The sequence below is a fragment of the Siphateles boraxobius genome, unplaced genomic scaffold (assembly GCF_051911475.1).
Source record: "Siphateles boraxobius isolate OS27281-9 unplaced genomic scaffold, OSU_SipBor_1 66, whole genome shotgun sequence".
Lineage (NCBI taxonomy): Eukaryota > Metazoa > Chordata > Actinopteri > Cypriniformes > Leuciscidae > Siphateles > Siphateles boraxobius.
Window position 1 is genome coordinate 11,435,759 of NW_027509193.1, and position 23,187 is coordinate 11,458,945.

Genomic DNA, 23,187 nt, shown 5'->3' on the forward strand with positions numbered 1-23,187 from the left:
CTCTCTCTTGTGTTTCAGTATACGCCTCCGTAAGTCTATATTTACTTCCCCAGAGACCGGCCACTCTTCTGCTATATGACGATGTTGTGCAGTTACTGTTGGGTTCTCCAGGTGAGTTCTCTTTTTTTCCTTAATGGGATAGTTTTACTTAAAAATGGAAATTCTCCATTTCCATTTGGAAAGAAGATATTTAGAAAAATATCCCAGTGTTTTTTTTTTAATTATTATTATTACAATGGAAGTCAATGGGCTCCAATGTTGATTGGCTCTCAATATTTTACACAATATATTTTGTGCTCAGCGGAAGAAAGAAATACATACAGGTTTGGAATTAGGGTTAATAAATGGTGACAAAGTAAAAATTTTGGGTGAACTCTTTAATCATAGCCTTTAAGAATCAACTCTATTTAGACACAGTTTTTCTATTTATAGTTCTATAAAAAGGGAATTACTAGGGAGAGAAAGGCATCCCAGTTTGGACTTAAACCTGTAATGCCCATTTGAGCACTGCCGTTTTCCTGTAGGTTTGACTGATACTTTATGTCCATCAGTGATATGGGGTTACCGTCTGATACTGTGTTGCAACTCAGCCAGGCTCTGTTCCACATGGTTAGCTTGGAATCTGAGATCCAAAAGCAGCACCATTGATTCACACACATCCTGCAGTGTTTACATGTGCAGATGTGTGAAACTGCTGAGTTGGACGTTTAAATAATCCGACTAACACTATAGTCTTGTATCGTATAAGAGCTGCCAATAAGCATATCCAATTTAACTGAGACTGGACGCAGTGTCTACAAGCTATTTCACCACGTTCCACGCTCAATAAACGTCCACTAAGATTTAAAAACATGATCAAATGACACATTTGCTTTGGCAGGTGGTTGTTTCCTCTGGAAAAATAAGGAAGATGTAGAGAAACTGTTGCCTGGGCGGCTTTGCGGTGCTAGTCAGATGCAGTGCTTGAAGTGGGAAAAGAAAGGTGCCGGTACTCTTTTGCATTGGCAAATCATGACATTTGAGATTTCTACAGTGAAAAACAAAACTTATAACAAAACTTATTGTTATTTATTAACAACATAAATGTATTAAAACAAGTCATGCGTGTGTGCACGTGCGTGCGAAAACGGATCTCCTCCAAGTCTGCAAGTCCAAAAATACATTTAGATTACTACATTTTGTTTAATTAAATGCATTTATGGTGAGATTATTATATTTTCATGTTAATCTGTGTTTTGACCACGAACCATGAGCTGTCACTTTAATTCACCGCGTGCAGCACAGCAAAAATAGACTCGTAACGATCTCTGCACTGCTGTATACGCACAGCACCAGGAGTGCATTGACGGACCGCATGCGCGTGCTGTGTGAAAGCTCGAACCTGTTAACATGGGTGCGGAAAAAATACGCACTGCATACGCACTGCAAACGAAGTATATCAACGGGCGTGACACTGGCGCCTTTTCTGTCAGTGGTCGAGTACCGACTACATGCGAGAAGTAGCGGTACGCAAGAAAAAGTGCAGGTACGCTTAAGAGTAAAATGTAGAAGTGCCGGTACTGCGTACCGGTGAGTACCGCCCCACTTCGAGCACTGGTCAGATGTTTAATGAGGAGTGCAATGGCTCAAATTATGGTTGTGGGAAAGTGACTTTTAGTTGAAAGATTTCAGGGTGGGAAGTGATTTTACCCAATGGACTACCAAGTATGATGTAATGTGCTTCATGCAAACTTGACTATCAGAGCCCTGCATATCCTCACTCTTTTTCTGTGTATGTGTGTGTAGGCATCCTGACACAGCTCTTTCTGCCTGATCCTTATCAACTTAATGAGCTCGGTCTCTCTTTGCATAAAGGGCTGTGTGTGTGTGTGTGTGTGTGTGTGTGTGTGTGTGTGTGTGTGTGTGTGTGTGTGTGTGTGTGTGTGTGTGTGTGTGTGTGTGTGTGTGTGTGTGTGTGTGTGTGTGTGTGTGTGGGTCCCTGATGTGATCAGTGATTATAGTTACATGCACTCAAATGTTGCAGTGTCCTCCCATTCCCTCTTCTGCTGACAAGCCAACAGCTTGCTCTCGTTCCCTCTTCACATTCTGTAAGAGACGCTCTCGCTCTAGAATACCATCAGTGTCTCCAAGCTCTTCCAGAGATAAATGGACAACTTGTTGGGCCCAGCACAGAAAAAAAGGCCTTGCTGTCTGATTTAGACATTTTAGTAAGAGTGTAAAGTCCTTGAGTAATCATTCATTACTGTACCAAAGTATTATTTTTGTACCTGACTTGAGTAAATGTTCACACCAAGAGCGATATATATAAAGATTTCTATAATGATAACTATAATAGTGTACATAACAGTGCACTATAACAACCTGTTGTTATTATTATTAGTGTGCAGTGCATTTTTGTCATCTGCTGCTTTAAATGCTATAGCTCTTTAAAGTCAGTTGTTTTATGATTGGATTCTGTCAATAGTTTTTATTGTTCATCAGCTGGAAAAAAATGTTTTAAAAGTGATTCAACAAAATCATTCCTTTGTGCCATTATCGTTGTAGTTGTGGTGTGGACTCTTAATAATACTTAAATTAAATTTAAAAAAGTTTCAATATTAAGCAGTCATTGAAATGTACAATAAATGCAATTGGCCCCAACTTTGTCCTTGGGAAGAGGTGTCACCATTAGGCATCATATTTCAGTTGTTGTCCTACAGCCAAAGATTAATAAACTTGACTGGAATTTCAACAGTTAACAATCAGTCTATAAACAACTATATTCAAATGTAAAACAACTGTAAACGTGTTATTTTAGTATTATTTATGTACATCCAGCCTCAGATAATAACATGGTGCTTACTGAAGGAAGTAGAGGGAGAACAGGACTCACATTGGCGTGTGTTTTTTTTTTTTTTTCATGCCTCAAAACCCATTACCGTGGCAACTTTGGCAGTGCCAGTAGAATATGCTTTTGGAAAGAGGAGGGGTTATTAAAGTGTTGCATATCTGTCTCTGTTATGTGGGAGGAATGTGTCATGTAAAACCTGATCTGCTAGTCTATCAATAAGGTTCTGCTGCTGTCTGACCGCTAAATTTCTGTTGTAAAGAGCTTGTTAATGCCCACTGAATCTAGAGAACGAATTCATGCACAATATAATGCTTTTATTGTTTTGCTCAAACACGCACCTCTAGTGTGTTTGTTTGCAGAGACGGGTTATGTTTTCTGTGAGCATTTTTCATGAAAAGTGAGTGAAGCGAATGCACGGACTGAAACAGCATAAACTGAGCCGTAGCGTGGGTGGATTTCTATGTTCACAGCATGCCAGCCTGAAGAGAAGACACTAAATTGATTTGGGATGAGGGTTTGTTTAGAAACATGCTAATATGAATGGTGAATCTGAATGTTTGGAAAGCCATTGTTGTATAGCATTGTTGTGTTTGTATATCTGGATACCTTTAGGTGCATTTCACAACAGGAATGGGAATGAATTACATTTACAATATGCAACCACATTTTATTCTATTTAGTCCTTTCCTGATTACAGAATCGCCTGAAAGCAATTTTGATACAATTGTGATTTCTTTTTTTGTTGCAATAACCGCAAACATTTAGCATTTTAAAATCCTATCACATATTGTTAATCATAATTAACCATTAACAAAATATTTGTAATTTCATGATAGTCCTATATTTAGTTAAATTTACCTTACTAGTATGTATAAATAAATACACATTTTTTGAATGTAAATGTGTACCTTGAAATGCAATGTAAGTCGCTTTGGATAAAAGCATCTTCCAAATGCATACATGTAAATCAGTCATTGTACATCCTTTTTTTAGTTAGTATCTTGTTTTCTCTGGCCAATTGGGGCATTATGTCTTTCTCTCCCAAAAGAGCACAAGCACAACTGTAACTGAGAATATGTGCAATGAAGAGAGGGATGAGAAATTACTCCCTTGACTAGAGAGTGGGGCAGGGTGAAAGAGGAGGGAAGTGTGTTTTTCTGAGTATAAACTGGTAAGAATCAAGCAGGAGTGTGAGTTGAATGTAAATCTCCTGAGACCTGCTTGCATGAATAGCTTCCAGGCACAGGGCCTATTGAGATACAGATAGCTATTGAGTCATTCGACTGCTAACATGTGTGGGTGGTATGACCAAATTCAATCATGGTATGAGTATTTTTAATACCATTTAATGTTGATCACATCACAGTAATTATATATATCACAAAATATATTTGCTGATAGTTCAACTAAAATATATTAATATAAATAATTTAAAAAATATATTTTAACAACTATGTGAAAATGTCTTAATTTTTTAGAAAATTAACTAAATTAAATGTACAATGTTATATTAATGTTATTACACGACCACAACACACACTGTTCGTTCAGCCTGGTTTCTCCCAAGGTTTTTTTCTCCATTCTGTCACCTGATGGAGTTCTGGTTCCTTGCCACTGTCGCCTTTTTTTCGCCTTTGGCATTTGGCTTGCTTATTTGGGGACATTTAATTTTATATTCAACAATATTATTGATCTGTCTACACTATTATATGAGAACTGAACTGAGCTGGACATTTTTTTAACTGATTGGCATTGGCTATCCTTAGCCCGATCCTTTATTTTACATTAGATGTCACGAAGGTGTCATGCAGTAGGTCGCAGTATGTACCTTCAAGTGGATTTTCCAACCGCCATTAAAAGGAAAATGTGCATGTACAATCAAGCCTCTTTTCCTTTTAATGGTGCGAAAACCAATAAAGTCTATTCTAGCACGTCACACAGTGTTTAACATATTTGATGCATACTTTTGTAACAAATTACTCAAGTAATTTATTTACCTTTATTTGTATCTGCTGTCAGACTATTTAAGACGTACTTGCCATAAAGCATCACTGTGGGTCGTGTCTTGCTTCGTACCATAAGCTTCATGCTTTCTAACCTTGAATCCACTTTTTTCTTTTTGTTGCAATTATTCTGCTTATTGATCTGGTTAATCTTTACATTTCAGCATATTTGATTTCAGTAAATTAAAGTCAGAACAAATTAATTGGCTGGAAAAATTACCTGAATAAAATATAAAATGCACTCTAGCAATGAGGATTAATAGCAGCATAAAATATTATAGACACAAAACGCAATTACAAAGCGAAATGAGGGGTAAGTGTTTATTTCATTGTTTGACAATGCTGAAGTGAATTTCAGCCACTACGCAAGAAATGTAGTTAATTAATTAATATTCAGCTGTCGAAAATGTAACGTGAACTTCATGCTTTTTTAACCTTAAATAAACGTTTTTGTTCTTTTTGTTGCAATTATTCTGCCTATTGTACACACACACACACATATATATATATATATATATATATATATATATATATATATATTTACACATACAGTATCTCACAAAAGTGAGCCCTGTGATCTCACCCCTCACAGAGATAGTGTATATATAGAGAGAGATTCTCATTATTAATATTATTATTCAAATATAATAATATAGGCCTATAAATATAATTACTTTAGTAATTGTTATATTAGAGTTACTCTGTAGTGATAGATACCCCTTTTTTACATTTCAGCCCCTGAGAAACTCTGCACATCCCAGTAGACATTTGATTGATTTTAATAACTGTAATGTACTTGTGTGCACCCAGCACTAGGTAAATACAAGTATCGGACTGGACTCTGTATCAGCAGATGCTCAATATTCAATTACTCAAATCGGATCAGTGGGCACAAAAAACTTGATCGGGACATCCCTCAATGTTATGAGTGTAAATGATTATAATTTGTGATGATATGCTCATCTTTAGAGTTTATTTTTCTAGCTATGAGCTATAATAATGGTTTACTTTCCTGAGGTAAAATGTAATATTGTGTAACAATCATATCTGATACTCATGGCAAAAATCCAGCTGATGGGTTATGAACCATTTAATCTTCTTAAAGACAAAAGTTACATTTATTCATTTAGCAGATGCTTTTATCCAAACTTACATTCATTTATGGTATGCAGATGGTACACATTCATTGACCTGGCCACCTCCACCATTGAAGGTCTCTATATCAGAGTGGGTAACAGACACAGTGTTAACTCTGATTGTTTTCCTCAGATAGCTTGACCCCAAGGTCAGCAATACTAATCTATCGCATTCAAACAGCCTTCTGCACAAAAGGCCAACTGATGCTACTAACATCTATGAAAATTATGATAAATTGGTTGGTTTAGTTGAGGGAAGTGCACATTAGTGATTTATCATGAGTGGTATGTCTATTTGGTGAGCTCACTCCCTGAGGGGTATTCATCTTTCTCAATCTAGTTCTCTGTCCGACTTAAAAATGATGAGTGTCAGTGAACACTCCCCTCTGAACCAGAAAGGTTTTGCCCTGTTGGTAGTAGGCCCTAACCTTCGAAGTAGGCCCAATTCCCCAACTAAAAGAGAATAAAGGAAACCTAGAAACTGTGAAAATCTGTGACACAACAAGAAATTTTAAACGGAATATATATATATATTTATATAGCTATGTTCATTCTGTTCATGAAGCCAACTGACATTTGTGAGGTTTATCACTAACCATCTCTCTGACAGTAGACGGCCCCATCAGAAGAGGCCAACCACATGATACTGCACATGAAGGGGATTCTCAAAGCAATTCATAATGCCCAAGCCCCTTAGGAGGCTTGCCAATTGGCAATGCTTCAGTCCCAAATAGACTGTTCCGTTTTTTAACTGCATAATCATAGTTTTCAGTGTCAGGTTTACAGGGGATAAACCCCTCTGCAGCCCGATCCATGTGCAATCCTAGAGGAATTGGAAGCTTTGTTGGCCAGACACAGTTGCAGCCTTCCTTATCATCATGTAAGATGCAAATCGCTACTAGTGCCACGATTATGCAGTTAGACTTAAGAGTCAGAAACCTAAAGTGAGTAGGCTCATATTAGCCTTGCCATTTATAGCCTAATTGAATCTCACACTTGTCTTAAGGCAAAACACGGCAGGCAAAAACATCGTTTTTTTTTTTTCACTGGTCAATTTTGAGATTTTGGGCTATTTGTCTTCAATAACATGTCTTCTTTCAGACTTGTGCTAAAAAAGTCCAAAATACACATTTAGGTCTTTATTTTACTACACATTGTCTGTTTGCGTGTAGATTTTGCCTAAATTCATCAAAAGTTGGCGTTCTAAATCATCACGCTGATCCGCGATCGCTGTCTGCACTCTGTCATCACATACAGTATACCGCTATCAAGCTCTCTCTCTCTCTCCTTTGCAAGGCTGTCGGATATGGTCATATGGTCATTTCCTGTTTATCAGCAACCAATCATGAAACTAAAATGGGCGATTTAACTCGAAATGCGCAATCTCATTGGCTGATGCCAATTTCTGACAACGTGATTCGTTCAGAATCGTCACGTGACACGCTCTGACATTATGTACATACATCACATATATACTATACTTTACACACTATATATACAAAACAATTACATTACACAACACATTTCAGTTTTTGTATAATATAGTTACTATATAATACTAAACAAATCTGTAATTGTGGGATCCTAAAGTGGTTGTGAGTCCCTCGGGCAGATACATAATTCACCTGTGTGATGGACTGTTGATGTGTGGTTTTGATGTTTTGATTTGGATGTTATGATCAGTGATGGATGAAGCAATAATGAGTTTTGGATGTTAAACAGTGTGATACATGTATTTTACTTGTACCTAAAGCATATTTTGTCTGTAATTCATGGCTTTCAATAGAAACTAGAAAAAGTTTGTCGAGACAGTAGTTCAAAGTTTTAAACAGTTTAAAGTTTAAAGTATTTTAAAGTTTAAAGTATAGTTTGAAGTAATTTAAAGTTGCTAGGGTGTTTCTAGTGGGTTGCTAGGGTGTTCTGGGTGTTTGCTAGGGTGTTCTGGGTGTTGCTAGGGTGTTCTTGGTGGTTGTTATGGTGTTGCTAGGGTGTTCTAAGATATTTGGGGTGGTTGCTATGGTGTTGCTAGGGCCTTTTAAGGTATTTTGGGTGGTTGATAGGGTGTTCTGGGTGGTTGTTAGGCGGTGGCTAGGGTGTTCTGGGTGGTTGCTATGGTGAACTATTTATGAGTTAAAAAAGTTCATAAGTGTATGAATTCATGAAAATCCCTAAGTGTATGAATTCATGAGTTTATAAGTGTATTAGTTTATAAGTTTATGAATTCATGAGTTCATAAGTGGATGAATTCTTGAGTTTATAAGTGTACAAGTTTATGAGTTTAGAGTTTATACGTTTAAATGAGTAAGAGTTCAGAGTTTATTAATTTATGAGTTTAAGAGTTCATAAGTGTATGAATTCATGAGTTTATAAGTGTACAAGTTTATTAGTTTAGAGTTTATAAGTTTAAATGAGTTTAAGAGTTCAAGTTTAGAGTTTATTAATTTATTATGAGTATAAGTGTAAATAGGAAAGTGTCATAGATAGATGAGTTTATTAGTTTAAATGAGTCTCAATGGCTCATATAGTATATAGAATGGCAGTTTGATTCAGTCTAGGGCTTCAAGGAGTTTAGATTTGAATTTTTGGCAGTTGAGGAGTTTGAAAATCTGAACATTCCGCAATGTTAAGTCAATGGGAGTTTTTCCAAGTTTTAATCGTCATTTTTAGGAAAACCGTAAGTCCAATCAGTTAGAAAAGATATAGCATACCGAGGGTATAAAAATAGGGCGGAAATCAATTTATTGCAATTGATTGTATTGGCAGTATTTTCTGAATTACATTGTAACAAAATAGAGAGATATTCATAATCCCCTCTGGTAATGTCTTTTCATTGAATATATCAACAAAATGCAAAAATAATTTCACTTTGTCATTTCAAAATATATGCAAATTAGTGCATATGTAATTAGATATAGCCTGATTAGCATATTTAAACATAAAATTACAGAAAACTTGCAATATTTTTTTTTCTCCTATTTATGCGAGTAATCAACTGGTAAAGTTTCATGGTGATATCCAAGTTAAAATTGTTACCCTATTCACCTGTAGTGTCTCGCCTTAACCCTTTGGCACGTACGATCACACCGGTGTGATCAGTCTTGGCTGGTCCCTGGAGCGTACGATCACACCGGTGTGATTAGAACGGTCAGTGCATCACGTGATCAACTGCTAAATTCAAACGTGCTTTCGCGCGTTGACTGGCGCTGAGCCAGAGACAGACGCACTCAGTGCTGTCCTATATCACAACTATTGAGTGCTTTTAACCACATAATGTTTATTTTAGGTTTCAGACACTTAAATACACATAATTACTAGCAAAACAATGATTTTGAGTTTGTAAAAAACACACTGATGTTTATGGAAGCGGCAATAATTCTTCTTCCTTTCCATTATAATAAGACAACACTTTTATTCATATCAGATACACATTGTGTAAGTAGCTTTACATTTTATCCTATTCTTCTCCCAGTTCACCGGCCACCTACTTTCATGTATTTCGTGAGAAGTGGAGGAATTGACGTGTAAATCCAACAGATCCGATTCTCTGAACTGTGAAACAAACTAACATGGCGCCGCCCATTGCGCATACAGCTCAACTAACGTGATCGTTATAAAGGTGTTTAAACAACAAAACACATCCACTTGAACATATTTGACAATCGGAATATCAGTGTTTCATGCTATAGCTAATACATTTGTGTATATTTTTAATAAAAAAGGAAAAATTACATAAAAGCAGATCATCATTCATTCAGCGCTGTGTTGTAGTTGCGCTGTGCCACTGACAAGCAATGACGCGTCACCATGGAAACATTAAAGTGACAAGTTCTAAATAACGGTCGCCTTGAAAAACTCACGCTGGGGGGTCAGTTAGAATATTTTAAACTTACTTGTGAAAGGGTTAAATGCGGGTATACATGTGTGTTTCTGTTGCTCAAAGATAGATGGTCAGAGAATTGGTATAGGGTTTAATTTTGGATATTCCTTTGGATGATTTGCACTGTATTAGTTTCTCCTCTCATCAAGAGATGGATATGGTAAGTAAATGAATAACTGTGACCAAAAGAGTTATCAACAAAGAGGGAATATCAAGGCCTGCAGCTTCCAACGGTCCTCAAGCACTGCCACTGCAGCCACACTATCCTGAATGTCTGGGCCGATCAGTGATCAGCTAACCCAGCACTAATCAGAGCAGACAGCCTACAGTGAGAGATACACGCTTGTATTTTTAGGGCTTTCGATTTGCCTCTCGCAGACTAAGCAAGCCAAGGAGGAGGGGAAGGGATTACTGCCGTGTGGATTCTGAACTCTGGATTATTTTTGTAAAATGTTTCAGGAAACTTTGAAGAATTCTATAGTTCTGGGAAACATTTTATAACCTTGCGGTATTTTAGCAATTACTTGGAATTATCCTGCCCCACAATTTCTCCTTCTGACTGGCAAGAGAGGATTGGCCATAGCAGAGAGAGGTTGAATCACTTGCTCATTATAACAGCAACACTGGTTAAAGGAAGTGGTTACTGAATCCTATAAAACTGCATTCATGAGTGAATGCAGGAAACGACAAATACCAAAAGCAGCTCATTATTAGGGTTTTGATGTGTTGTTTTGGATGTGAAAACGTGAAATAACGTGAAATAATATGAGAAATATGTATGACTCGGTACCATATCATAAACAGAATCTATAAATTCTTTACAATGAATCCATTCTTACTCACTATACCTATACATTTAAAAAGTAAAAGTCTTTTTCTCTGTTGTCTAGGATCCCGGAGACAGTCATGGGTACAGATTCAGAGGAGAGCCATCAGACCAACACTAAACAGCTCCCAAATCACACTCTCTGCAATGCTCACCTCTTCCCGCAGTCAATATGAGCTTGGGGGCTTCCCCTACCCCCTCGCCTTGGAGAACAACTCAACGGGTGAGTTTATCCAAACACCTCTTCAAAGAGATATGTTTCTGTGAAGTTACCCATCTATCTGGCCATTATGGACATATGGACACACACATACACATACACACCCTCACTCACTCACTTTAATCATTCATCATTGTGTAGAATAATGTAGTAACAGAGCCTTGCAATTGTGGCTTCATGGAGTGTAATCCATTTTCTGATATTACTTCTGATTCAGGAACCAACAGTAGCTGGGTGGAGCTAACTGCACTAGCTGCAATGTGTGCTCAGCTCACTGGGCCAAATGGCACTGAGGTCCAGGTGTCAGAAGCCATTCACATCTCTATCCCCCTTCCTTCTGACTCTCCTCTCAAAACTGCCACTAGTGTCCCAGTCTGGAGGTTCGAGGACAGAACAGGTAAACAGAGATCTATCCAGCTGCAGACCCGTTGCACCACCAGTTTCAGAACCCCAGCGCCAGAACCGGAAGTGAGGGAGGGGCGGAATTATTATTGCATTATAGTTATTTTTGCAAGAATGTAAGGACAAAATGGGCCTGAGAGTGAGTTCCTCATTTGATACATTGTAAGTTAAATGTATACTTGTCATGATAAAATGGGCCTAGGGGTGAATTGGTGATTTGTTGTACACATTTTAATAGTTTCTTTTAAAACAATGCCGAATTTTCTCTCTCTTTTTTTAGATTTTTGACATTATTTTACATAAAGAAAAATGCATGCTGCACATGTTCTTGTGATATAAAGTATATTTTATATCCACATTACTCCTACGCATGACGCTTTGCACGAATTATGGGTGTAACTTCCGTTAAGCTGTAAACAATCAGTGAAAGACTAGCAATAATATATATTTTTTAAACTGTGTACAATGACATTACATTATTCTACTCACCCTTCAACCATTTAATATTAAAAGGACATTTAAAAGTTTAAAAGCATCTTTCCACCTCAAAATCGGACGGTTAAATATTACTGTGGAAATGTATATAATGTAACATATTTTGCCTTTATAATAATAAACAAAATTACTTCAGCATTGCGTGGTACTATTTCAAAGTGATTTCAACTTATGATTTGAAATGATTCGTTTCAGTCTTTTTGAATGGAAGTTCCTCAAACGGGAAGTGCCACCCATAATTCAAAACGCAGTAAGCTCGTCATGAATAAGGTGGATAAAATGCCCATAAGTTTCAAGCATTATTTTTCACCATCATGATCAGGAGCTAACTCTCATAATACAATGAAACGGATAACTGTATACAATTATATTACACAAAATCAATGTTTTAAAATGCTTATTGTACTGTACCTTAATGTATCATTATAACATACTTATAAAGTATGACGTTTCGTGTCTAAGCAAATTACGCTCCAAAACGTTAGGTGGCGTTACTCGGTTTAGAACGTAAGCTCCGCCCCTCACTTCCAGTCCTGGCGCTGGTGTTAGAACGTAAGCTCCGCCCCTTACTTCCGGTTCTGGCGCTGGGGTTCTGAAACTGGTGGTGATGCGGGTCTGCAGCTGGATACTATTGGGTAAACAGCATTTAACAAAATTTGGGTAAATTTGGACACTGGTATATGGAAAATTTTAATGAAGTTATATAAATCAAACTAGCAACTTTGTTAACAATATAATTAGGAGGGTGATCACGGACGTCCACTTTAGGGGGCACCATGTTCTCTTGATGCACCCCTTTTTGCTGATCCAGATTCAATAGTGGTCTAGTTTATCTCTAATCTTAATTAAACACATTTACCAGCTAAACAATGTCTTCAGGATTACTAGAAACTTCCAGACAAGTGTGTTGGGGCAGCTTGGTGCTAATCTCGGTATGACATTGACTTTTCTGAGGCAGGATTAGAAACCCTTGTCATAGTACATGCAAAATTACGTCTCCAGGAAGACCACAAGGGCTTAAGGCAGCATTTGGAAGAGGGGGTCATAAATTGTTAAGTGTACAAGAAGCAGAGAAAAGGTAAGAAAATATGGTAAAGGAGAGATGGAGAAAGACTGTTAACTTTCCAAATTTAGTTGAGAGTTATTTAAGCAGGTTCAGATAAAGTTAGAGCAGGTGAAGTGAGTGTGCAGTACAAATTAAAGAAAGCTGTTCAGTCTTCTCACATCGGAGAGATAATAGCATGCCAATTCATAAAGCAGAAATCATCTCCAGACATTGACCCTGTCATGACACAGCTCCCAAAACAGGATGTGATTTAGTCCCTGGCAAGCTCTGCAGAATTCCCTAGATCCTTCACTGGTGCCTGCTTAATAAAGAGAACAGCCCTGGTGGAAAAATCAATACAACTAGAAGAGGGTATCGGCCCACTTTCTGGCTGTACATTTAGGTCTTAATTTCCTTTAGATTGCTCTTGATATAGTTACACATGTCATTCCAGGGTGTCCGGGCGTTTTTTTTCAGTTCTTCTCCCTAATGTCTGGACTTTGTCCTAAAATGTGGTAAAAGATTAATTTAGCCTCTCTTAGCTCCACAGAGAAATCTCAAATGATTTTAGACTAAGCAGCTTAGTCTATGGCAACCTAATCCCAGCTCACCCTTTTACCCACCCATTTCAGTATGCAGTGCCACAACGTCTTGGTCCCTTTGCCATGTGTGATTGCATGCATGTCATTTTCAGCTTGATTTCCTGAACTGGTCTTGGTGGGTAATATAAGTACAGTAATTAAAGATGACCCACAATTAGGGTTGTAGCGGTATGCCGGTATGGCGATTTTATCACGATATTGACATGTACTATTATCATATCGTGAACATTTGCTATAATATTGTGTTATATTATTTGAATATAAATTAACTGTTTTCTATTTGAATATATTTTCAAATGCAATTTATTCCTGTTGATAAAGCTAAATTTTTAGCATTACTCCAGTCTTCAGTGTCACATGATCCTTCAGAAATCATTTTAATATACTGGTTAAAATATCATTGGCTGTCATGTTTCAATGTGTTTTAGTCCTGTTATTAAGTTCTGTTTTGTGATCTGGTTTCCCCCTGTCTTTGTGATTTTGGTTCAGTCCTGTTAGTTTTCCCGCTCCTCGTTTGTGTTCATTTTCTTCACCTGTGTTCAGTTAATTATCCCATTAGTCCCAGTTCTTTTAAGCCCTGTGTTTTCCCTCAGTGTTTGTTGGTCGTCGTCCTTGTATGGTTGTGTCTCTGAATTCCTGGAGTTTGTTATTTTGTTCCTGTATGTTCGTTATTTTGTTCCTGTATGTTCCTGAAGTTTATTTTGTAAATAAATCAACTACTTTGAAGTTCCTGCATCCTCGTCTTCAGCTACCTGCACACACACCTGACAGAATGACCAACCCTTAAAAGAAAAAAAAGAAAAAAAACCTCGAGTGGAAGCCTCCAACAGGAAACAGATATTCGACGGTATGGATCCAGCAGTTCTGTCTCTGCTGAGCCTGCGTCAAGGAGACCTCACCATAGAGGATTATGTGGTAGAGTTTTGTGAACGCTCTCATCTGTTGGACTTCAATGATGTGGCTCTTAAGGACTTATTTAGGATAGGTTTAAATGAACCTATCCGGTCTTGTTTGCCAGGTGGGAAGATTCATTTTTCCCTGGCTCAATACATAGACCATGCCCTCTGGTTGAGCGGCTCAACTTTTACCGTAGGAGACATTCAGCCTGAAATCCACGCAAACCCACCGAGCCTGCATTCCACATCAGTCTTCCCAAGCCTGCACGTCACGTCGCGACAACCATCCAGCCAGAGTTTCATTCCAGCACAGAGCCAGCCCCAGGGGTTCCTCGCTTCCCTGCTGTTCAGCCTGAGACTCTTGTGTGGCCCCGAGCCCGCAAGCTGGTTTCTAACAGTAGGGACGTGGGGGCAAAAATGGCGGATCCGGCGCTCCAATCCATGCGATCAGCGTTCAAATCAGTTTTCCCTCTCCGGTCTTCAGTCCCAGGTTGTACTTCCACGTCCAGCCCAGAGTTTCCGTCGCCGCTGGTCCCGTCCAGTTCCGAGTCCCATGATGTGCTGGCCCCGTCCGGTTCCGAGTCCCATGATGTGCTGGCCCCGTTCGGTTCCGAGTCCCATGATGTGCTGGCCCCGTCCGGTTCCGAGTCCCATGATGTGCTGGCCCCGTCCGGTTCCGAGTCCCATGATGTGCTGGCCCCGTCCGGTTCCGAGTCCCATGATGTGCTGGCCCCGTCCGGTTCCGAGCCCCATGATGTGCTGGCCCCGTCCGGTTCCGAGCCCATGATGTGCTGGCCCCGTCCAGTTCCGAGCCCCATGATGTGCTGGCCCCGTCCAGTTCCGAGCCCCATGATGTGCTGGCCCCGTCCAGTTCTGCCATGGCCACCCGAAGGGTCAGCTCCGCCCTGGACGCCCGAGGGTCCGACAGCTCCGCCCTGGATGCCCGAGGGTCCGACAGCTCCGCCCTGGACGCCCGAGGGTCCGACAGCTCCGCCCTGGACGCCCGAGGGTCCGACAGCTCCGCCCTGGACGCCCGAGGGTCCGACAGCTCCGCCCTGGACGCCCGAGGGTCCGACAGCTCCGCCCTGGACGCCCGAGGGTCCGACAGCTCCGCCCTGGACGCGCCCACAGCCTGCGCCGCCGTGGCCACGTCCACAGCCTGTTCCACCCCAGTTCCCTGAGCTACCAGCTCCGCCCTGGACGCCCGAGGGTCCGACAGCTCCGCCCTGGACGCCCGAGGGTCCGACAGCTCCGCCCTGGACGCCCGAGGGTCCGACAGCTCCGCCCTGGATGCCCGAGGGTCCGACAGCTCCGCCCTGGCCCTGAGCTACCAGCTCCGCCCTGGAGGCTTCCTGTTCCTGTACCACCACGCCCTCGTCAGCCTCTAGGGCGCCCACCCTCCCACCCCTTTGGATGTTATACGGTGCGAGGACGCGCCTTCGGGGAGGGGGGAGGTACTGTCATGTTTCAATGTGTTTTAGTCCTGTTATTAAGTTCTGTTTTGTGATCTGGTTTCCCCCTGTCTTTGTGATTTTGGTTCAGTCCTGTTAGTTTTCCCGCTCCTCGTTTGTGTTCAGTTTCTTCACCTGTGTTCAGTTAATTATCCCATTAGTCCCAGTTCTTTTAAGCCCTGTGTTTTCCCTCAGTGTTTGTTGGTCGTCGTCCTTCTTGTATGGTTGTGTCTCTGAATTCCTGGAGTTTGTTATTTTGTTCTTGTATGTTCCTGAAGTTTATTTTGTAAATAAATCAACTACTTTGAAGTTCCTGCATCCTCGTCTTCAGCTACCTGCACACACCTGACATTGGCGATAATTCATAAATAATTCTAATTTAAATTGTAATAATATTTCACAATATTACTTTATAGGAATTCTTTTTTTTTTATGCAGCCTTGGTGAGCATAAGACATTTTTCAAAATCATTATAAAATCGTACCGACCTCAAAGTTTTGAATGGTAGTGTATGAATCATACATTCATAAATCTGTAATCAATTATTTATTATATATCATATATTGTGATTCCTTCGAACATGAAAAAACAATTCAACTATAATTTAGTCTTGTCTAGATATTTTTCAGACATGAGTGATAAGGTAGACTTGACTTAGAGCAAAGGAAAGAAAGATTTTAGAGCACATAGTAGCTTAGTACATGGAGCTGCTCAAACAGTGCCCAATGGTTACAAGGATGTGGAAAAGTCTATCTTGTTATAAATCTAGATGGAGAATGCTGGACAGATTTAGAGAAAGAAAACCCTGAATATTTAGTGTGTGGGGGTGGTCAGAGAGAAGAGTCATGATCCTGTATACTTGAGTGTGTGGGCAGATATAATCCTTCCGTAAGTGTGTCTTTGACCATGTGATGGACGCATCTGGCTGTAAACTACAAAAGTGTGTATTGTCTAAGACTTTGCTCTGTAGACTGTAGAAACGTGGATGTTGGGAATATAAATGAGAAGGCGGTTCCATTCTCAAAGCACAACCCAAAGCCCTTAGTCACCGAGTCTCATATACTAACACAGCACAAATTTACATGATGTCACCGACTTCTGAGTCCCAGCCCTCTGCTTTATCTAAAAAAAGGTGGGGCCTGAATGCCCCAATGTTTTTGGATTATGAAAACATTCATTGTGTTGCTGAAATTTGCCATGTGACTACTAAGGCCCTGTTTGTTTTGGAGACAGATCACAGAGGAAGTAACCCATACAGAGACAGGGAATGCAATGCACATGGTACTTCAAGGAGCTTACTAGGAAAGCCCCTGCTGAGCTGAACACATAGCACCTTCTAGTGTGCATAATTACACATTGCATGGGTCTGTTTTTGTGTCAAGGTTTGGTATTTAGGATTCTGCTGTAGAGTTGAAAGTGCACAAAGCAGTTAAATTTTAAATCTTAAATAAGTAATATTTAATAGACAAAAAGCATCAGGGTCTAATAATTTAATTTTGTTGTTGTTTTTTACTACTATATACAGCAGGTCCAATTTGTATGCTCCAGTCTAGCACAGGGAGAGCATTTCATCTTTAGTGGAGGGAGACATTTGAAATCGTATTTGTCAGGGTTCACCCTGTCAGAACATATTAACTCTCTGTGCTCATTTGTCTGGCCTAAGGGCTTATTGCAAAATTTGTGCCCCTCGCTGCCCTGCCTTGGTGCACCATTCCATTATGTGTATTCATAATGGTATTCCATTATTGGTGTGATTTTTAATATTCAATGGTAACCTAGACTGATCCTAAAATAACTTTTTAATGAAGAAAAGCTATTGGACGTGTAATATGGCACGGTTTGGGTCTAATCGGTCCCTGGCACACTGCCCATTAACATTAAATTGAGCTTTTCCTGTACGCTGAAGCAAGATTTTATTGCATTTATCCATGTCTGCTCATTTTGTAATGAAGTCCTGGTTTGCTGCAGGTCTATGGATCAGAAGTGGTGCTGGATACATTAAAAAAGAGGGCACTCAGATGACATGGAGTTTTGTGGCTCCAAATTTAGGATACTGGCTTGCAGCATTTCCCTCAGCCTCAGGTGAGGACAGCAGCAGTTACATGGCATGTTATGTTGTATGACAAATAAGAGACATTTTTTTAGGATATACTTAATATTCTTAAGTTTCCGATTTTTCTGGATCAGTAACACAATGACTTTAAACAATGAAATAAATTTAGATTAGAATTTTGTTAAATATAAATTTTCATATTTTTATAACATTAATTTCTAAACATGGTTGGTTTAATTTTTTAATGCTTAAGAAATGGGAAAATAAAAATACTTCTGTGTTGAAGGAACAGGACTGAACACCTCTGGTCTGAGAGACATCACTACCTACCACACCATTTTCCTGCTAGCGATTCTGGGTGCCATGGCCCTGCTAGTGCTTATTCTGCTGTGTTTACTACTGTACTACTGCAGGTATTGTCGCTCTGTGTGCATGTTTGTTGTGTGCCCGAAAAAGTGATTAATAGCTCATCCTTGCAGGCTTGGCCATTGCAAGTTTTGAATCAACCAGGGCTGCCCCTAATAGAAGACTAAGCGTCAGTCGCTTAGAAGAGGCTTAGTTGACCAAAACTTTATTAGTCGGTTAGTCACTGGGAAAAAAAAACTAGTGACGAAGTCTGTGAGAGGGACAGATTGTTAACGTTGGTTCTTTTGTGATAATTACAGTATGTCGGACAGGAAATCTAAACATTAAATATGGCTCATCATTTGAAACATGCAAGTAGCAACTTTACCTGGCTGCTCACTCTAATGTTAACCTAGATAAATGTATTCGCATTTTCAAGTACAACGCATATTCATGTGTTTGGGCGGAGTTTGGAAGATAAAGTATAGCACACTTACTGCATGACATGGAGGCACCGGTGTGATCACTTACATTTTCTCTGAAAACTATAAAGGGTCTACTTTTATTGGTATAACTCACAATAACAAGAAAACTTTGTGCTTTTATAAAATAAAGAAAACCAACAGGATGCGTTTTCTGCCGTCTCTGTGTACTGAAGCGCTTAACAAAAATGAACTCAGCGTTTAGGGTACTTGCCTAACTGACATGATAAATATATCTATAGAAAACTTGAAATGTCTACTGTTAAACGAACCAATTCAAAATGAAAAGAAATACTTTCTGCTTATGTAATCCGTATGAAAGATACATTTATCTCTATAGGCGCATCCACTGTACTGTGGAAATGGCAAATCAGCATCGTGAACTGCATCTGAAAAAGCATCTTTGCAGCCAACACCAACTCAGAAAATAATAGTTTATTAATAAATGAATAAAATGTCTCCTTGCTATTTTTTCCGACACATTCATTGCTTTGCAGCAAGCTTTATGTGCACTTGAGCACTGAATAGGCTATATTATGCCTATATATTAAAGGCTCTTTATGGTTTAGTGTTCTCCTCAGTATATATTTAATTAAAAATAAACATGCAATTAGTCGACTAACTGCTTAAATGAACGACTACTTGTCGACTAGAAAAATCTTTAGTCTGGGGCAGCCCTAGAATATGTCATGGCAAGATCAGTTCCATGAGTAAATTGAGCAAGACACTAAACTTAATTTGTATTTGTCTTTTTGCAAAACTGTAGTACATATATAATAAAGAAAACATTTAATATTTTTTGTTAACATAACTGCCTAATATATATATATATATATATATATATATATATATATATATATATATATATATATATAGATACACACACACACACACACACACACACACACACACACACACACAGTACTTGGTGAAATAATACCTAACAGAGATTGTTATTATTTTTCTAGGAGGCGATGTCTGAAACCTCGGCACCATAGTCGAAAAATGCACCCCTCATCCACTCTGGAGAGTTCAAAGAGAGACCAGGGCACATCCACTTGCCACCTCAATCTCATCAGTGGTGGACACGTGGAGACAGCCTCCTCAGCCGGTGACCATGACGGCATCAAATCTGAACTTTCCTCCAACCGTGATCTCCACAGCTCTCGAGAGGACTTCTTCAGACATGGGCCTACCCAGAGGCAGTGCAATTCCAGGATGAATGCTGACACAAAGCGAGGAGAGAGCTTCCCATTGAAGGCTACTCACTCTTCAAACTCAGGAACTCGAAATCCGCTTCTACAGGACGACTACAGCAAAGGTTACAGCTCTGCTGAGGACTCCGATGAGCGCAGATACCATCACCATAGTGCTAAAGACAACCAGGGCTATTCGTCAGACCCACCGTCTCCACCTCCACTTTTGCCACCGTTTTCTGGTCACTATCAGGATCACAGTCAGGACAGCAAACCTCCAGAGTATTATGCATCAGCAGGGGATCCCCTTACTCGGCCCAGTTCTGTCAACACCCAGCCTGGCCAGCTGATCTTCTGTCACTCCATGGAGCAGATGAAGGAGAGCATGTACCACAGCATGGTGCCCACACTGGTCATCCCTGCACATTACATGCATCTGTCCTCTGACCTGTCAGCTGTGGAGCAGGCCATGGAAAGGCAACAACAGCTGCAGCATGATATGGAGGGCATCCAGGTTAGCATGACACTGCCACGGCAACAGAATCAACACCAAAAGCAACAGCAGCAGCAGGCCAGGCAAGAAAAGGAAGAGGAAGAGTCTAGCCAGCAAGAGGCAGAGGGACCTTCAGAGGAGAACTGGGGATCTGAACAATCCACAAACCCCGTCCGTATTCCTGTCCTTTTCAATGACTCTACTATTGCACAAATGAATGGAGAGCTGCAAGCAATAACAGAGAAGAAGCTGCTGGAGCTAGGGGTAAAGCCGCACCCCCGTGCCTGGTTTGTTTCCCTTGATGGCCGTTCAAACTCTCTTGTTAGACACTCCTACATTGAGCTGAGCAATGAAGCCTTGCGTGCACCCGTGGGCCCCAGCAATCTAGCCCAGGACCACCGCACTAAAAGAATCCCCATGAGTTCAGGGAAATCTACTCACCAAAAAACAAAAGAGGAGGGCAAGGTGAAGGAGGGAGGTGAAAGAAAAGCTCATGGAAAGATTTATTCCAAGCTTCCCGTTATTGAAACGCCAGACTCAAGCAGTGAGGGACATCCAGCCATGTACTCACCTGAGGAGAACTCCACAGCACCACTGCTTGACGAGACCTCGGAGTCCAGAGGTGGGACGTTTCCTCGTAAGGGCCGCAGTCGTGACAACAGCACCCGCAGTAGTGCCAGCGAGGTCCAGAGAGACTCAGTCACCAGTCCTGATGATGACAACGAAGCCGACGACAAAGATGACGACGGCGAGAATAAGAAGAGCCCCTGGCAAAAGCGTGAAGAGAGGCCCCTCATAGTGTTCAATGTCAAGTAACTCACATGCTGTCCAGGACTAATTATGGCACCGTCTTGGCTATACCCTTCTTTTGCATAGATGCTCATTAGTGATGAGGTGTAAAGATGAATAGCTGGAGAAAAAAGTTGGATGAAAAGCACAATAAGAGACATGGCACTTACCTGAGTGAGGTATCAGTTCCAACCATCAAGACTAGGTACCAAGAATTAGCACTGAATGTCGCTTGTAAAGAAGCATTTGAAGTCCTCACACACGCTTAGATGTCCTTTAGATGGACATCTGATGTTGTTCTAGCAGCAGATCAAGAGGCCAGAGGGATTCGTAACTTTGAATCTGCACTCAAGATGTTGTCTCGCTCTCCTTAAGTGATACCAGTTTTTTGTAAGAATTGTGATGAGCCATTTTAAAACTGACTTTGGGAAGCAATCCATAAGCCTTAAAAAGCTTTTTCCTTTTCAAAAGAAATTTGAATGGAAAGAATATGAATTTGATATTGATGAAAATATGGGCTGTTGTAAGATTTAAGAGATTTTATCAGTTTAGATTTATTTTATTGTAGTGGTTTACTTAGTCATATGAACAAATGAAATGTTTATTTAGACCTGAACCATTAAGATGTGTGGAAATAGTACATTTCACAAACGGGTGAAATGCTTGCTAAATAAATTTGTGTTTACTCCTATGTGACTTATTGAATCCTAGTGGTTGACAGATAATGACACTGTATTTTGTACTGTTGGTAAAAGTTCCCCTTTTGTACTGATCTAAAACCAGTGTGCCATTTTTAAAAATATATATGTTTATGGAGACTGTTTTGGGTAGGAAAGCTACTTTTAGATATGAATAAAAAGGTTCTGCTTATATACAGAACACACTGTGTAATCTGAATAAGCCTTCCTGTTGGATCGGTGCAGCAATAGGAATTGTGTTTTGAGGGACTTACCTTGGACACCTGTGAAAATGTTTTCAGACTAATCTTTGCTGCAGTGCATCAGAATTTTTGCCAGAAATCAGAACCACTGCAACTGTTAACTGTGGAAGTAAAAAATTTAACCTTTTTTATGGCATTTTTGTGTGTGACTGAAGATACAGATTGTGTTTTATATGGATGTGCATGGATGAATTTACAAAAAACAAATTGTCAATTTTTTTTTAAACAAGTATTGTTTAAGCGCTCTTATTAAACTCTGTGAACCACTTATTTGTAAATAACACCTTAGTAAATGTACACCCTCACTTTTGTTTTATGCATTTTATTTTTGTCTGATTGTAACCAATCACCTTCGGCCTCTGGTTCCTAGCCAAACTATTTATATATCACACTCGTACCTGTTATTTTCGTTAAGTAGTTGACATTTTATTGTAATACTGACTTTAAGCCTTGCCCGCATAACATGTGAAGCATTAGCCAGTTACCATTGAATACATTATTATACACTCAATGAGAACCTACTATGTACCGACAGAAGTCGCTCACCATTCCTCTTCAAATGAACTGCTGAATTTTCACATGTGCCCTCTACTTCCTGGAAAGTTATAGATTGTTTTAGAGATGTTCCTACATCATTAAATAAGTTATGTTAAAGAATTATATATTTTATATTATACATTAATGGTTACAAAATACATTTTGAAAAACATTTTGCATTATAATCTTATCATTTGGATCTGTACATCACCTCTAAAGTTGAGATTTTCACATAAAAGCATTTGGCAACTGAACTTGGAGCAGTTTGCAGTGCACCCCTATCCTTGTTTTTGGTTTTACTTAACATAAACTAAATAAATATGTTTTATTAAATATTGTGTCTACATATGACTAAGCATTTGTCCTCTGGGTGTGGGTAGTCACTAGGTGGCACAATGTTACAAGGATTTGTAATTATAAAGTTCTGCATAATGGTCATCTATCGGTTCTCTCATTTTTGGTAATATTGCTATTTACACATTTTACGTTTTTTAAACTACTCTACGCGTGATTCAAATTTGCTTGATTATTTCTGTCACATAAACAGTAACCTACTACGCGTGTGGTGG

The 23,187-nt window shown here is 39.6% G+C and overlaps 1 protein-coding gene across 2 annotated transcripts in view; it reads left to right on the top strand.

Annotated features, from left to right (window-relative positions):
- fam171a2a (family with sequence similarity 171 member A2a) overlaps positions 1-22,951 on the top strand; it is a 44,110-nt gene extending 21,159 nt beyond the window's left edge. The window contains exons 3-8 of one of the 2 annotated variants that reach the window (XM_077212204.1): positions 19-111; positions 10,737-10,895; positions 11,110-11,289; positions 17,752-17,865; positions 18,129-18,249; positions 19,632-22,951. In XM_077212204.1, the coding sequence (XP_077068319.1) occupies positions 19-111; positions 10,737-10,895; positions 11,110-11,289; positions 17,752-17,865; positions 18,129-18,249; positions 19,632-21,168 (2,204 nt within the window). In that variant the 3' untranslated portion in view covers positions 21,169-22,951. Of the gene's footprint in view, positions 1-18; positions 112-10,736; positions 10,896-11,109; positions 11,290-17,751; positions 17,866-18,122; positions 18,250-19,631 lie in introns of both variants that reach the window. The other variant, XM_077212203.1, reaches the window with a different exon arrangement.
- Positions 22,952-23,187: the final 236 nt, after the last annotated feature.